The sequence below is a fragment of the Lates calcarifer genome, linkage group LG6 (genome assembly GCF_001640805.2).
Source record: "Lates calcarifer isolate ASB-BC8 linkage group LG6, TLL_Latcal_v3, whole genome shotgun sequence".
In the NCBI taxonomy this organism is placed as follows: domain Eukaryota; kingdom Metazoa; phylum Chordata; class Actinopteri; family Centropomidae; genus Lates; species Lates calcarifer.
Genome location: NC_066838.1, coordinates 13,452,521 through 13,465,821, shown reverse-complemented (window position 1 = coordinate 13,465,821; position 13,301 = coordinate 13,452,521). Strand labels below are relative to the sequence as shown.

The 13,301-nt window shown below is 41.3% G+C and overlaps 1 protein-coding gene across 1 annotated transcript; it reads right to left on the bottom strand.

Annotated features, from left to right (window-relative positions):
* Positions 1-2,437: 2,437 nt before the first annotated feature.
* Positions 2,438-12,664, bottom strand: acvrl1 (activin A receptor like type 1). Its single transcript, XM_018666150.2, has 10 exons — positions 11,972-12,664; positions 8,019-8,090; positions 6,666-6,902; positions 6,087-6,292; positions 5,887-5,986; positions 5,651-5,797; positions 5,258-5,533; positions 4,914-5,111; positions 3,907-4,037; positions 2,438-3,573 (listed from the first exon to the last, which is right to left on the bottom strand). Exons 2-10 carry the CDS (start codon positions 8,086-8,088, stop codon positions 3,427-3,429), a joined length of 1,512 nt encoding a protein of 503 aa, XP_018521666.1. The 5' UTR covers positions 8,089-8,090; positions 11,972-12,664; the 3' UTR covers positions 2,438-3,426.
* Between the last annotated feature and the right edge of the window lie 637 nt (positions 12,665-13,301).

The window sequence follows — 13,301 nt, the reverse complement described above, 5'->3', positions numbered from 1 at the left end:
TGACATAAGCTGGTTTCACTCAGCATCAGTAAAATGAGAAAATTGCTTTGGTACAAAATTGCTCAAGACACAGTTAGGAGAGAGGGTGAAAATAAGTAAAAAAGTAAAATCTTCTGTAAACTGTGCTTTAGATGACTGGTATATTAGAAACTAAAATGTACTCAGTGGACAAACTGGTTCTAACCATTTGCCTCCCTCTGGCATTATTACTGAACATGTAAACATGTCTCATTTCACAAAATAAACCAAATATTTTCATGACAACAGTTAAAAACCAGTGGAAATGATGACAATAATCTGATGACTGATAACATCTTGCCCGGTCAAAGTGTGTACACAGGGAGTCAGTCACCAAACTCATGACTCTAATTTAAATCAGGCTACATCTACATTCAAAATAGACAGTTGAAGTCAGGCATGACAAGGCAAATGGGGGAGGAACCCAATGTGGCTGTGATAGGTGACTAAACCATATCTTTTATTATGGTTGTAGGCTAGCAGGCAGCAGTGGAAGAAATGATTCGCCTCCTATACACAGTAGGTGACTCTGGGCCTCTCTGCATTTGTCTGAGCAGCGCTGTAACAAACATGTGTCTATCCATCCATATCCAATGACTGATATGAAAGAAAAAATACCAATCCTGCAGTCCCCTGTCCAAATACCGTGAGACCAATTTTGTTTGAGTCTGCATAAAAAAAGAGCTTCAGATCAGATCACACAGCAGCTCCTGTATTAGATTCTAGGAAAGTTACATCTGCTTGCAGTTTTTAGTGAAAGGGTGTAAAAATAACCATGGGTCTAAAGATCACAAAAGGTGTTTTGGCCCAGCTCCATTCATGGTTTTCTCTGAGCTCAGGCACACGGCCTGTCTTTACTCCACTAACACATCCAGCTGCCACTGATTTGAGAATGTAGCTCAGGAAGAGGCAAGTCACGCTGTAACCAGGTACATTTGGGACTTTGTCTGTGCCTGCTTTTATCACCTGTCCTCCTGCTAGCACTCTCACTGATCTGTCCTCAAGCCTAATTGTGTCTGCATACTCTCCTCTGTGGCTTTATATCTGTCCATTATCAGCCCTGTCCAATTTATCTCCACATTTCTTCAGTGCACGTTGTCTGCTGAACAAATCCCTCTGTCTCTACCGAGCCATTTGGAATGATCCCACTGTGAAAAAGAATACACAGAGGAGGGAAACAGAGGGAGAAGTGAGATGGGCTTCAGCACTCACAGACAGGGGGTTTGGCCTCTCTGATACTTGAACAACCCCCCCCCCCCCCCTCCGCCACCCCCACCCCCTGCAGTGTTAAAAATAACCAGTTCTTCATCTGACTGACCAGACAGACTGGGGCTTTGAGGGAGTATTATCTCTCTGGAGTTTGTTCAACAACCAGGCAGACAGACAACACACACACACATACACACACACACACACACACACACACACACACACACACACACACACACACACACACACAAACAGATAAAGGAATTACAAGCACAACAGATACAGAGAGAAAAAATGGGGATGCAGATATTACACCAACCACTGGGTAACAATCTTACCAATTCTGATTCTTGTTGGACATTTTCTATTCTCTGTGACAGTCTCAACACCTCAGACTTGTTGCTTTTATACTTCACGTCGACCACATTTTCTCACCAGATCACTGGTGCAGCAATACTAATTTCTAGACAAAGTGTACACTAAGGTTGCTAGAGTTAAACCTAAAATTGGTGATGGCTAAAAATGTTAACAAGTAATTTTGATTTTGAGAACATAATCATTTGTGTATGTGCGTGTGTTTTTAAACATATCACATTTTTCCTTTAGGATTTAAAAATTAGTTTGAAATGAAACTGAATAGACCTGCATGTTTACATTCTTTCTTTATTACTGACAACATAAAATATAACAAATGAAAGATTATATTAGTATTTTCAGTGTTTAGAGCATATCATATCAATAACTACTGAGAACAATGCAACAAAAATAAATATATGAACAATTTTTGAATATGTATTCATGGAGTCCCCATTCAGTCAGGTTTGACTTACATTCTTCTATTTATATTTTCAATTTATTAATTTATTCACCACGTGATGTTAGTGTGACTAAGACCTTATTTTACTGTCATGCTGTATCTCACGTATATATTTCCTGAGAGTTAATCAGTCTCTTGCCTTACCCTGCTATTGGATTAATTTATTATACTTCAGTGTCATGAAGAAACACTGGTCTCAACTTGTTTCGTTTAATAATTTTAAAATGATGCAATGCTGACGATTGCAAAACTGATTACACCATACATTTTCCAGGGTAAACTGCACTACTGTAAGCAACATGGACCACTTGTTTGTCTATTATCTAATGACCTCTTCTGGCCAATGGGAGAACTGCAAAAATCTGTGGTACAAAACAGTATCTACGGCACAAATGTTTGAAAAATACAATCCTTTATTCAACATATACAATATTACATGTCTGCTTGTGAATTCCTTTACTCACCATAGTGACTGTGTGGTACATGTTGGCCTACAGAGATGTAAAAAAAATAATTTGAAACATTTGAAACATTATGTTGTACAAAAGGATATAAAACGTGTTTCATTGTAGAATAATAGAAAATAATACCCCCTTTTCAAATATATTTACAATAAACAGTGATAGAAGACAACAGCTTCAGTGCTGTTGAAATATGTACAACTAAATATCTCAGTGTGTCTAGGTGCAGATAGTAAATGCTCATTTTATATAAGTTAGATATGCTTACAGAGCAGGTAATGTGCTTTGGTATGAACATGATGGTAATAATATTTCCTGTATTTTATAGTAAAGACAGCTGAGACCATCACACTCTCTGTGGTTTTCTCCTGTGGCTTTGGCCATCATGGAAAAACCCATATGTATAATTTTAATGCATAGCAGAGATCATCCTCTTGATAAGAGGATTAGTAATTGTGCTATGCAAGGTTTTCCATTCTGTCATAATGAAGGGGAATAGTGAAAGGAGAAATAAAGTGTAGAAAATAGAATTTTATGAATTCCATGGTGATAATTCTTTGTTCACTTCTCTGCTGGAGTGTATCTGATCTATTACCAGTAACAGAATATAAAAGCAAAATACCCTGATAAAATTTTTGGTCCTAATAGGTTTCTTTTGGGGGACTTTTGGCTTAAGGCACCAGAAATCTGGTGGTTGAAAATTAGGCTACGAAAAAAAAAAAAAAACCACATAGCCCTCGGTGTGAGACAGTCTAGACACTACTGTTCAAAGTCATATGGTTTTAATGTAATGCAGTGACTGTGTGAGTCATTAGCTCAAAATATGCTAATGATATGCACCTCGTGCTGCTCAGAATGTGGTGCAAAATCCCCCAAAGTGTTTTCAATCTTGTGTCCCTGTTTCATCCCCCATGCTCGGGCCTAGATGTCCTGCTTGAGTTTCTCAATGCTGAAGTCACTGTCGTGGTCCAGTTTGGAGAGCGTCTTCCTAACCCGCAGGGCTGTGAGGCGGGCCGGCGGGCTCTGGTACCAACACTCCTTCATGATCTTCACAATGGCAGAGAGGATCTAGGCACACACAGACAAATGCAAAATATGTCCTGGCTGTCACAGCAGAGTGTAATATGTGTCCATATTGTCTTGATTCAAGCACTATACATGACTTTTATTAGATGTTTTAGGGAGCTTTGTGTTTACCTATACGTGAGTCTATATTAGTAATCATCAAGTGCGTGTGTTAGTGTGTTTGCTTGCATGCCTCTTTATCAGGCATATCTGTATAAACTTGAGAATATGTGGGTGCTAAAAGTTAGAAAGGGTGATAAACTGAGATTTTAATAGCCCCGGTGTGTGTGTGTGTGTGTGTGTGTGTGTGTGTGTGTGTATCATTGTATGGCCTACTGGGTGGGAATGGAGCCTGTTGTGCAGACTGGGCCTCTGCTGGTCCACACACACCACTTTCTTCATCTCCTCAAAGCTGGGATCTGAGGGCACCAGGTCAAAGAAAGGAGGACGATACTCTTCCACGATCCCTAAAACAATCCCAAAGAAGAAAATAAAGACTCAGTGTGCTGTTTCTTCTCCAGCTGAGCAGGAAAACAACCACCAAACTATCACAACAAACTTGGCTATGGGATCCAGTGGGGTGGTTAGGTGGGAAAAAAGACTGCAATGTTAAAGACGGTAAAACACTCATTATCAACCTCATGAGTAGATAAACATTAAACCTCTTTGGGTTTTATCTCCTCATACATTTTATGAACATAAATTTCTCCTCATTCGAGGCCTGAAGTAGCACACTTGGAAATTGAGATAGGCTGTAGTGGGAGTTTTGTAAAGTTTGTTTGACTAAACAAGAGAGCAGGCAAAGATATCAATTCCCTGGTGACCACACTGGGATGAAAATCTACAAAGCCTGCTGAGCGCTGCCATGTGTGTGTGTGTGCCATGTGTCCCCCCCCCCCTCCACACACACGTTATGAATGTCTATCTATACGGAGTAAGCGAGGTTTGTGCACTTGTGTGTGTGTCTACAAATTGTGTGCACAGGCATCTGGACTATGTACAAGTGAGTGCTGACACCAGATAAGACTGTTTATAATTACTGCAGTGCTAATCATGAGAGAGGATAGTAGAGACAGACACAGACTAGGAAAACACTGGAGTGCTGAGAGACATGGGACTAACTGCCTCTTATGTATACACTACAAGAGCCAGACAGACATAAAAGACAAAACACATTTCCAGTGTGATGTGTGGATGGGTAATGCATCAACTTATAGAAGATCCATTGATATAAATATCCTCTGTGTAGCATTTTCTTTCTGAAGTGTAAAAACTAAAATCTCCAAATACCTCTACTAATGCCTGCAAAGGCAGAGCATTCTAATAGGCTGTTGTCTAATTACCATTGACAATGGTCCTGCGGGTAATTTCCCAGAAGACCAGGCCCATGGCCCAGATGTCAGTTTGCTTGTAAGACTCAAAGATGTCCATACGTATAGTCTCATCCAGCACCTCGGGGGCCATGTAGCGCTTGGTACCCACACGAGGGTTATTGCCCACATCGAGGTAGTCATGGGACTGAGAGTGTATCACAGCCAAACCTGAGGAGAGAGTAGGCACAGGGCACAGATGCAGCCTTTTGAAAAACAGCATGAAATAGTTGTTTTGGCTCAACACATTAATTGTAACTAAGAAGCTGGAAACAGATGCAACTAGAAGTCCAGTGGAATCGTTACGCAGCCCTCACCTAGATCAGCAATGCAGCACTGTCCGTTCCGCTTCACCAGGATGTTTCGGCTTTTCAGGTCTCGGTGGGCGATAGCTGGCTTTTCTTGGGAGCTGACAATCTCAGTGTGGAGGTGGACCAGGCCACAGGCCACAGACAGGCACATCCTCAGGCAGCTCTCTGGCTCCAAGCTGCTGTACTGCAGGAAGTCGTAGAGTGAACCCAGCTCATGAAAGTGAGTGACGAGCCACAGCTGGGTGCTGGAATTCTTGGATGTCATGTCAGAGGCTATGAAACCTAAAAGCCAGAATAGAAGATGGCTATTTCAATGTCTGCCTTTTGGCTGATGATCTTTGAAATGACACTGCACCCTTCTCTGCACAAAACAGGCATCACAATAATCTGCTGCCGTACCCAGTATGTTGTCGTGTCGCAGCTGTACAGTATTGTAAATCTCTGTTTCTCTGAACCAGGACTGCTCGTCCCTAGAGGAGAAGATCTTCACAGCCACACTTTCTCCCATCCAAGTCCCCCTCCACACCTCCCCGTACCTGCCTTTACCTGGAAACGGAGTGGTACAATTACACAACTGCTCAATAATGAACAAAACAGGGCAAATAAGTGGAGCAATGTTGAGGAAGGAGACTAACCGACACACTCAACAAGGGAGATTTGTCTGGCCATGGTCCTTTGGACCAGATAGGGCAGCCCTGTCCCACTCCCTGATGTACAAAACTCATCAAAGATATCCTGTAGAAAGAGACATAAAATAATTCATATGTGAGAATTCAGGAACTTGAAAATCCTTTGATAATATTCTGTTTCCTGACAAACATCAAATATCTCTTACGCCATATGTGGGATCATCTCCATTAGGGACCTTCAGCATGGTAACATCATGGTCTTCTGCATTATTCAGCCTGCAGCGCGTGCGTTGAAAGCGCCGGAAAAACACCAGGCCACACACACAGGCAAGGATAATTAACAGCAGCAAAGACACAGTGATCCACAGCTCTGGACGGGGGAAATTTGGGGGCGCTGTTGTTGGATCTCCATCTGGATACACATAATCATATGCACACATTTTTGAGTTTGGGAAATCAGTTGAGAGAGCACAGATTTCAGTGCATTGAGAAGAGGTTTTAGTTTGGAATTATTTTTTGATTAAATGTAAACATGGCAGTAATCTGACTTTCAGTGCATCACCAGTCCTATACGAGAAAGCCACTCAGTATGAGTATTAAACAGCTCTAACTGACCACAGGGGGGAGCCAGTTACTATCTACAGGGGAACTTTGAATCCCGTCAGTACTGAACTGTGGGGTGAGCCTCACAGGATTAAGATCATGAGGCCCTGTATCAAAGTGGTTCTTCAAGTTTCATGGATGTGATGTTCAAATACTGTAAAACAATTGCTGTGGGTACTGACTAATATCTGGAGGTGGTGTGATGAGGGCGTTGCAGTGGTTCTCCTTGCAGCAGTGAACAAAGAAGCCTTTAAAGGAGGTGTAGCACTGTTCCCTGTAGTTTGCTGCGGAGAAACAGCCTTTCTCCTCAACGCTGCGCACCCAGGTGAAGAAACAGATGTCTCCTCTGCATGTTCCATTTACGCATGTGCCTTTTAGATTCTCACATGTACACAGCAGCTTCCCATCATCCTCGGTGTCTGAAGCACAAAGAAATATACATGGTGTTGACAGAGAGGCAAGCACATACAAGAGCACACACAGGCACAAAACTAGCTGCATGTATACCTATGCACAGAAACTTGCCAAATATGACTGATCTAGAAAATGTAAAAGAAAAGCAAGGCCAAAAATAGTTTTGTAGTTAAGTGACAAACTATACTTGTAAAGAAACCATGGCTTCCTTGAGGGGATACCCCAGTAGTAATAGAAAGAGATATGGTAACTACATTTCCTGGCATCCACGCTGTGTGGTTAACAGGAGAGGTGTTTCCGGTTTGAAATGACAAAGTACACAGTGCATCTGAGAAACTGATTTTCATGGTGACTGGGGAACTGTTCAGATTTTAAACTCTTCTTTGTGAGCCTCTGGAATATGCTGCTAAACATTTTCTTTAATTTCACTGAGATTTAATTGAGGTGATGTGTTTAGGAAGTAACGGCCAGGTCTGTTGACGCCAGAACTTATGGGTTGCGTATTCTAGCACAAAAGTTAACATGTCTACACACAGACCTGCAGCAAAGGCAGCGTCATATATGAATTACGGTCAGAAACAAAACTCAGAAGAAATCTGCTGAAAGAACATTTAACTCACAAACAATCTTGTTTAAACTGGTTAAAGCTATATTATGTAATTTTTGTCCAGTAGGGGGCAGACAGGACAAATGTAAATCTGACATTCCTGAGCCTTTCAGCTGTGATTTGGTCCACCAACTCCTAAGCTGATATTCGACTCTCTTCGCCACCTCATTTATTTTGTGTCTGCCTTTTCATGCCAGGCCGGTAGCATACAATCAGCGTGTATGAGCTTGTTTGCTGGAAACAGCTACCTATTATTTTATACTGGTGGGTTAATAAGAACCATGAAACTGAATCATGTGGCCTATGTGCAGGCTAGAGAACCAAAACAAAGTATTAAGAGCTGCATTGTCTGAGGGTTCTTCAGTACTGGTGACCCCTTCACATTAGATCTAATTATCTGATGCAGTGTCAACATCAAAAGTATACTGCAATGGAGGTTTAATTGAATGCAACAAAGTAGATACTCCTTACGACAATGATTTTTTTTTTTTTAAATATCTAATCATTAACTCACCTGCTTGGATGGCAGAGATCCACAGAAACACTCCAACTAGCACCACTGTCAGCAGGGCAGAGCTTCCCATCTCTGTGAAACACAAACAAAATAATTCATTAATAACAGTTAATATAATCAAATGATGATAATACAATTGTTTCATTATTAGGAACTGTCATAATGAGAAACCAGAGATTTAACTTGGGACACCATGGAAAAATGAGGCCACTGCCTGACATTTTAACTGCTATGTGATTGAAACTTAGAGACTGTAACTTAATAGTGGTGTGTATGAGGAGTTGAGCAGTGGTTAAAGCTTGGGCTCTTTGGCAGAGGAAGCTATGAGGTCAAAAACAACAGTCCGAGGGCCCAGCCTGTCTGCCTGTGTTGTAATTGCATTGGGTGGGAAAAGGGGGCTTAGGGGAAGGAGGCTGTAACAGCACTCCAGAGTGTTTGTGTATGTGTGCTGAGACTGTGCGTGGTGTTGTGCTACCCAGGCTCCAGGCCTGTCAACTCCTCGACTACCCTGCTTGCAGAGTAAATATTGATGGCTGTGCTTCCTGCCATTGAGTGGCCCCACCCGGCTGTCTGGCCAGACTCAGGTCTGCTCATTGTTTAGGGCTGCACTGCTGAGGGTCACGCAAGCAGGAGGGTGGTCATACACAACTCAGCCTTTCTCACTGCTGAAGTACAATCTTGTCTGTAACTTGACACCCAGGTGAGCTTAGACACATTACATTCAGTTAGGTATTTAGTTAGGAATTACATACACTAGAAAAATGAACAAGCACTCATTAACGTAGGCACACCCATCAACCCTGAGGACTTTTAACGCCTTTCTTCACCATGATATTATCAGACTCTGCATTGACCAAGGCCTGCTGGCAACGTCTTTAATCATCAGACTACAAGGGAAAAATAAACCTCTTTGCACACCTGAGGTCTGTCCCGTCAACTCTGATGCAGATGGGGCTTACTTTAAATCCGTCTACAACAGGATGGACTGAGACGGGTGCCAATTGGCCTGTGGACAAGTGTGGATTCCAATAAGTGAAACTGCTGCCATAGAGGTTGACTGACTTCCAAACAGGGTGTGAAACATGGCTCCCTGTGTCACTGTCCAGAGAACTGTACAAGCTAAAATGCTACAAAATTTTACAGGCCTAGATTTGCCTCAAAAGAGGATGCACTTATTCCACAGTAAACCACAGGTTAAATCACAGTAAACCTCTATTAGCTACCAAATTTAAACTTAATTTACAAATCTAATCAAAAAAGCACTTGAACTGAAATTGTCACTGAATCCAGTGATTTACACCTCTAGCATACTTGAAGGGAAAAAGGTCACACCAGTTAGATAATCCATTAAAAATAATGTAAAGTAGTTAGTGAATCAAAAAATTCTGACTGTGGTACAGTCCTATCTTTATATCAACTTCACTTTGATCGTATCTTTAGTGGGGAAACTTAATGTTGAGTATTGACTTGGCTCTACTTACTGAGTTCTATTAGTACTTGAACAGTACTAAAACAATGCAATGCAGTTTGAACTGTGTTTTCCCCTGTTCAGCCACACTGAAAAAATCATTACATTATAATGTCTTATGTATATAAAATCCTGCTTTGGCTAATCTGAGGTCGGCTATGTACATAATAATAGAGGTATGCTCTCTATATTGGTCATACTGTCTATATATATACTGGCCACTGTTTGCTGTACAGCACTGCGTGTTTTACCATTAAGTATTCTCAGAGAAACTGTTGCCCTACCTCACATCTCTCACAACAAATAACCCTCAAAGATCTCACATGTGCCAGCAAAAACTACGGATATCCTCATTTAGTTTTGATGCATCTCGCTAGATATATTTAAGTCCCTGCTACAGGAAACCATCAACATTATCGTAGTCATTTCATTAGGTCATATCAGATGTCATTGCGGAGAAACCAGAGGAGTAAAACTGTTTGAGAAAGAAAACATATTCAGTACCTGGCTATCCTGGAAATGAGACCATGTTCTGAACAGAGTTTCCCATGCTTATCAAAGTGTTAAATCAACTGTGAACTGAGAAATCTGACAGAAATGTCTGATGAAAACTATCTTTAGACTTCCCTCCTGTGCGGTGAAGCTGTGGGGCTCCAGCTCAACCAATGAGAAGCCACTGCATACGTCTGTAGCTTGCTAGAAACCACAAGCCATATTTTACTAAACAGCAAACTGCACTTCCTGTATCATGCAGACTACATGTCAGTGGTGGTTAATCTGTGGGTCCAGTGGAAGAAAAGCATAAACACAACTCCACCCACATAATGAATGTATTCTCAGCAGAGGAGGACGACTTCTCCAGCTATCATTTTATCATCCACGGGATCCTGACATCGGGGAGAGCAGTAATCACGTCCTCCATCATGGCAGCCTGACTTTAGACTCTAGCACACTTCCTCTCCCAGCTCTCTCCTGTTTGTCTCCATTCTGTCCAACGCTAAACCGGCGTAACCCAGGGGGGAAAAGATCCATTGTCATCTCTTCCTCTCATCTACAGAGCGTTGACTTGGGGAGGCAGATCTCTCATTCCATCTGGATGACTGTGTGGTTACAGCGGTGGGGGCATGGCACAACATAGCAGCCCAGAACAGTCCCTCTACTGAGCCTCATCGCACCAAAAAGCCCTATAACTCTGTCTCTGGAAAGTAACTTTAAGCAGTGTTACTGTAAAAACGTCTGTCATGTGGTTTTCTAATGGCAATTCTTACTGACTTAGCATTTAAAATGCTTGTGTGCTGTGTGTTTTAAGTGGTAAAAACCTTCTTCCTAGACTCTCTACTAGTTACAGCGACAGACTGATTGTATCTTCATTCTACAGACAAAACCAGGCTTGGGAAGGTTTAAGACCTAGCTGCTGTCTGCAGAAATACATGGAGGTTTGGGTATGAGTGATTCACATTATGGACCAACAACAGGACACACCTGTACAGAGCCTGCGTGACTTCCATCATGACCTATAGGCAAAAAAGGGCAAATATCTCATCCACGTGCGTGTGAGTGTGTGGGATGGGTGAAGAAGAGGGGCAAGTAAAATATGTGCAGGGAGGATAAATACAGCTTGGATTTAGGATTTACATTTATAAGATACAGACCAGCTTATCCAGCAAATATGCAAATGCTGCACATTTTCGAGAGGTATGAACTTTCCACCCCAACGTGTTTTTCAAAGAAGGATCTTGCCACAGAGTACAGGCCAGTGGTGTGAGAAGTATTCATATCCTTTACTTGAGCAAAAAAGTAACCTTGTGGCATTCTAAAAGTACTCCATTACAAGTACAGGTCCTGGGTTAATAATCATCTGCAGGTGAAAGTATAGCGCTATAATGAGCAAATGTGCTGAAGGTATCAAAAGTGAAAGAACTCATTATGTAGTAGAATAACCCCTGATTATTGCTACTAACGCATTAGCATTTAAGCAGAAGTTTAATGTCGAGGCTGGTTGACGAGAACCTGTTTTAAAGTTTCTGTGTTTTAATCTGTAACACTTCATATTAATAAGATGTTTTATATGTAAAATCCTGATCAGTGAAGTAATTTGTAAATATGAGCTTGAGCTTAAACTGTAGTAGAGCAGAAGAGTAAAGCAGCACAAAATGGAAATACTCCAGTAAAGTAATAGTACCTTAACTAGTTCAGGTAAAGACAAAGGAGATGAATATCAGAACATCATCACCATGGGGCAAAAGCTAAACCAAAGCTGGCTTTTAGATAACAAACCCTGTTTAATGCTGTTAATTTGTCTTTGGATCAGGTAGGCCACTTCATGACACCTGTTGGTTCACATCTGGAAGCGCGTGGAGTGATGTATGACTCTGTCAAAGGTGATATGAGTTCACTGTCAGCTACATCTTAACTATAAAACCATTACAGTACAACACACAGCACCTAAATGGAAAGAAAGAGAGCCATTGTTTTATACCATTACCTGTTTTCTGCTCGCCTCTTTTAACTTATCAGATGCAAACGCCGCACGTCTCCCATATCAAAGTCAGCTTCAAATGTCCCTCCGTGGCCAACGTATTTCAAATAAGAGTTTAAAATACAACTGGCTCCATGTCATGAGTGGAGTTTTGGACTTTTACTTTTCGTTTAAACGGCTCAACTGCAGATGTATTATCCAGAGAGAGAGAGAGAGAGAGTTCACATCCTTTTCTGCTGCGACCAACCCCACAGTTTGAAAAAAAAAAAAAAAAGTCGTCCGCAGTTTTTCCTCCTTGCTCCAAAAAAAATGAAGTTAAAACTCGTTTAACAACAAGTGAGTTTTGAAAAATCTGGAAGAATTGAGGAATGAAGAAGGAACTGGCAGCTGTGTCCTAGCAGGACGTCAAACAGCGAACTGTAGCTTATTATCTCATCTCGGTCCAAATCTGCGCTGATAACCGACAACACGAACTGCCGCCGTCGGTTTGGGACAAACGACGACTCTCTGTAAGTCCTGTCCCATTGAGAAACAAAGTTCTTTGTTGTTGTCTGTGTTCCTGATCTAAAGACAAGATTGTAGATTTTTTTAAAATAGTATACAGTTTTGTCCCACCCCTTATTGTCCCGTACAGGGTCTGCTCTGCCTGGAATGTGTTCTCATTGCGGTTTTCCTGTTGCTTGCTAAACCTCTCATTTTCCTTTTTCCCCTGTGGACTAGTGTCTGCACTGCACTGACAGGAATGTGCTTCAAAGACACCCCCTATGATACAATAACATATCTTTGGACATAACCAACAAGTACATAGCATGATCTATCAGTTAATAAACCATAATTTTATTTAAAAAAAAAAAGTTTAGAGGCCAATGGAGGCTTTATTGCACATTTTAGCACCAGAGAACTTAAAGATCCCCTCAAGACATTTTTGAAAATTCTTTGCCTGGAAATGAAATTTATGTCTGATATGTTTTTTCCACATGAACCTGACCTAAAATTCTTGAGAGTAGATTTCTGACTATGTTTCCTGTTTCAAAAGATAAACCTGCAAAAAACCCCAAAACATTATCATTCAGTTGGAGCTGAGTTTCCGTCCACCTGCAGTCTTTTAGCTCTGTTTTTTTTTTTTTTTTTTTTACCAACACCTGAAGGAGATATCCGGCTCTTAAACTCCACTAAGCTAATAATTGCTGAACAACAGTTACTTTTACAGTTCAGCTCAGTTTGAAAATGGCAGATAAGAAGGAGCAGCCAGGAGGAGGAAATGTGATGCTAGTAAGTGGACCAGTTATAATTGTGGTCTGCCTCTGTTTCTAGCAGATGAATGTCTCTAATCTAA

Bases quoted from the DNA above. Each gene is read 5' to 3' on its own strand.
- acvrl1 (XM_018666150.2), bottom strand. From the start codon at position 8,088: ATGGGAAGCTCTGCCCTGCTGACAGTGGTGCTAGTTGGAGTGTTTCTG. The intron at 6,293-6,665 runs GTCAGTACCCAC...ATGTGTATCCAG, and splicing joins CACACCACCTCCAGATATTA to ATGGAGATCCAACAACAGCG. The intron at 5,798-5,886 runs GTTAGTCTCCTT...CTCCGTTTCCAG, and splicing joins CTCCCTTGTTGAGTGTGTCG to GTAAAGGCAGGTACGGGGAG.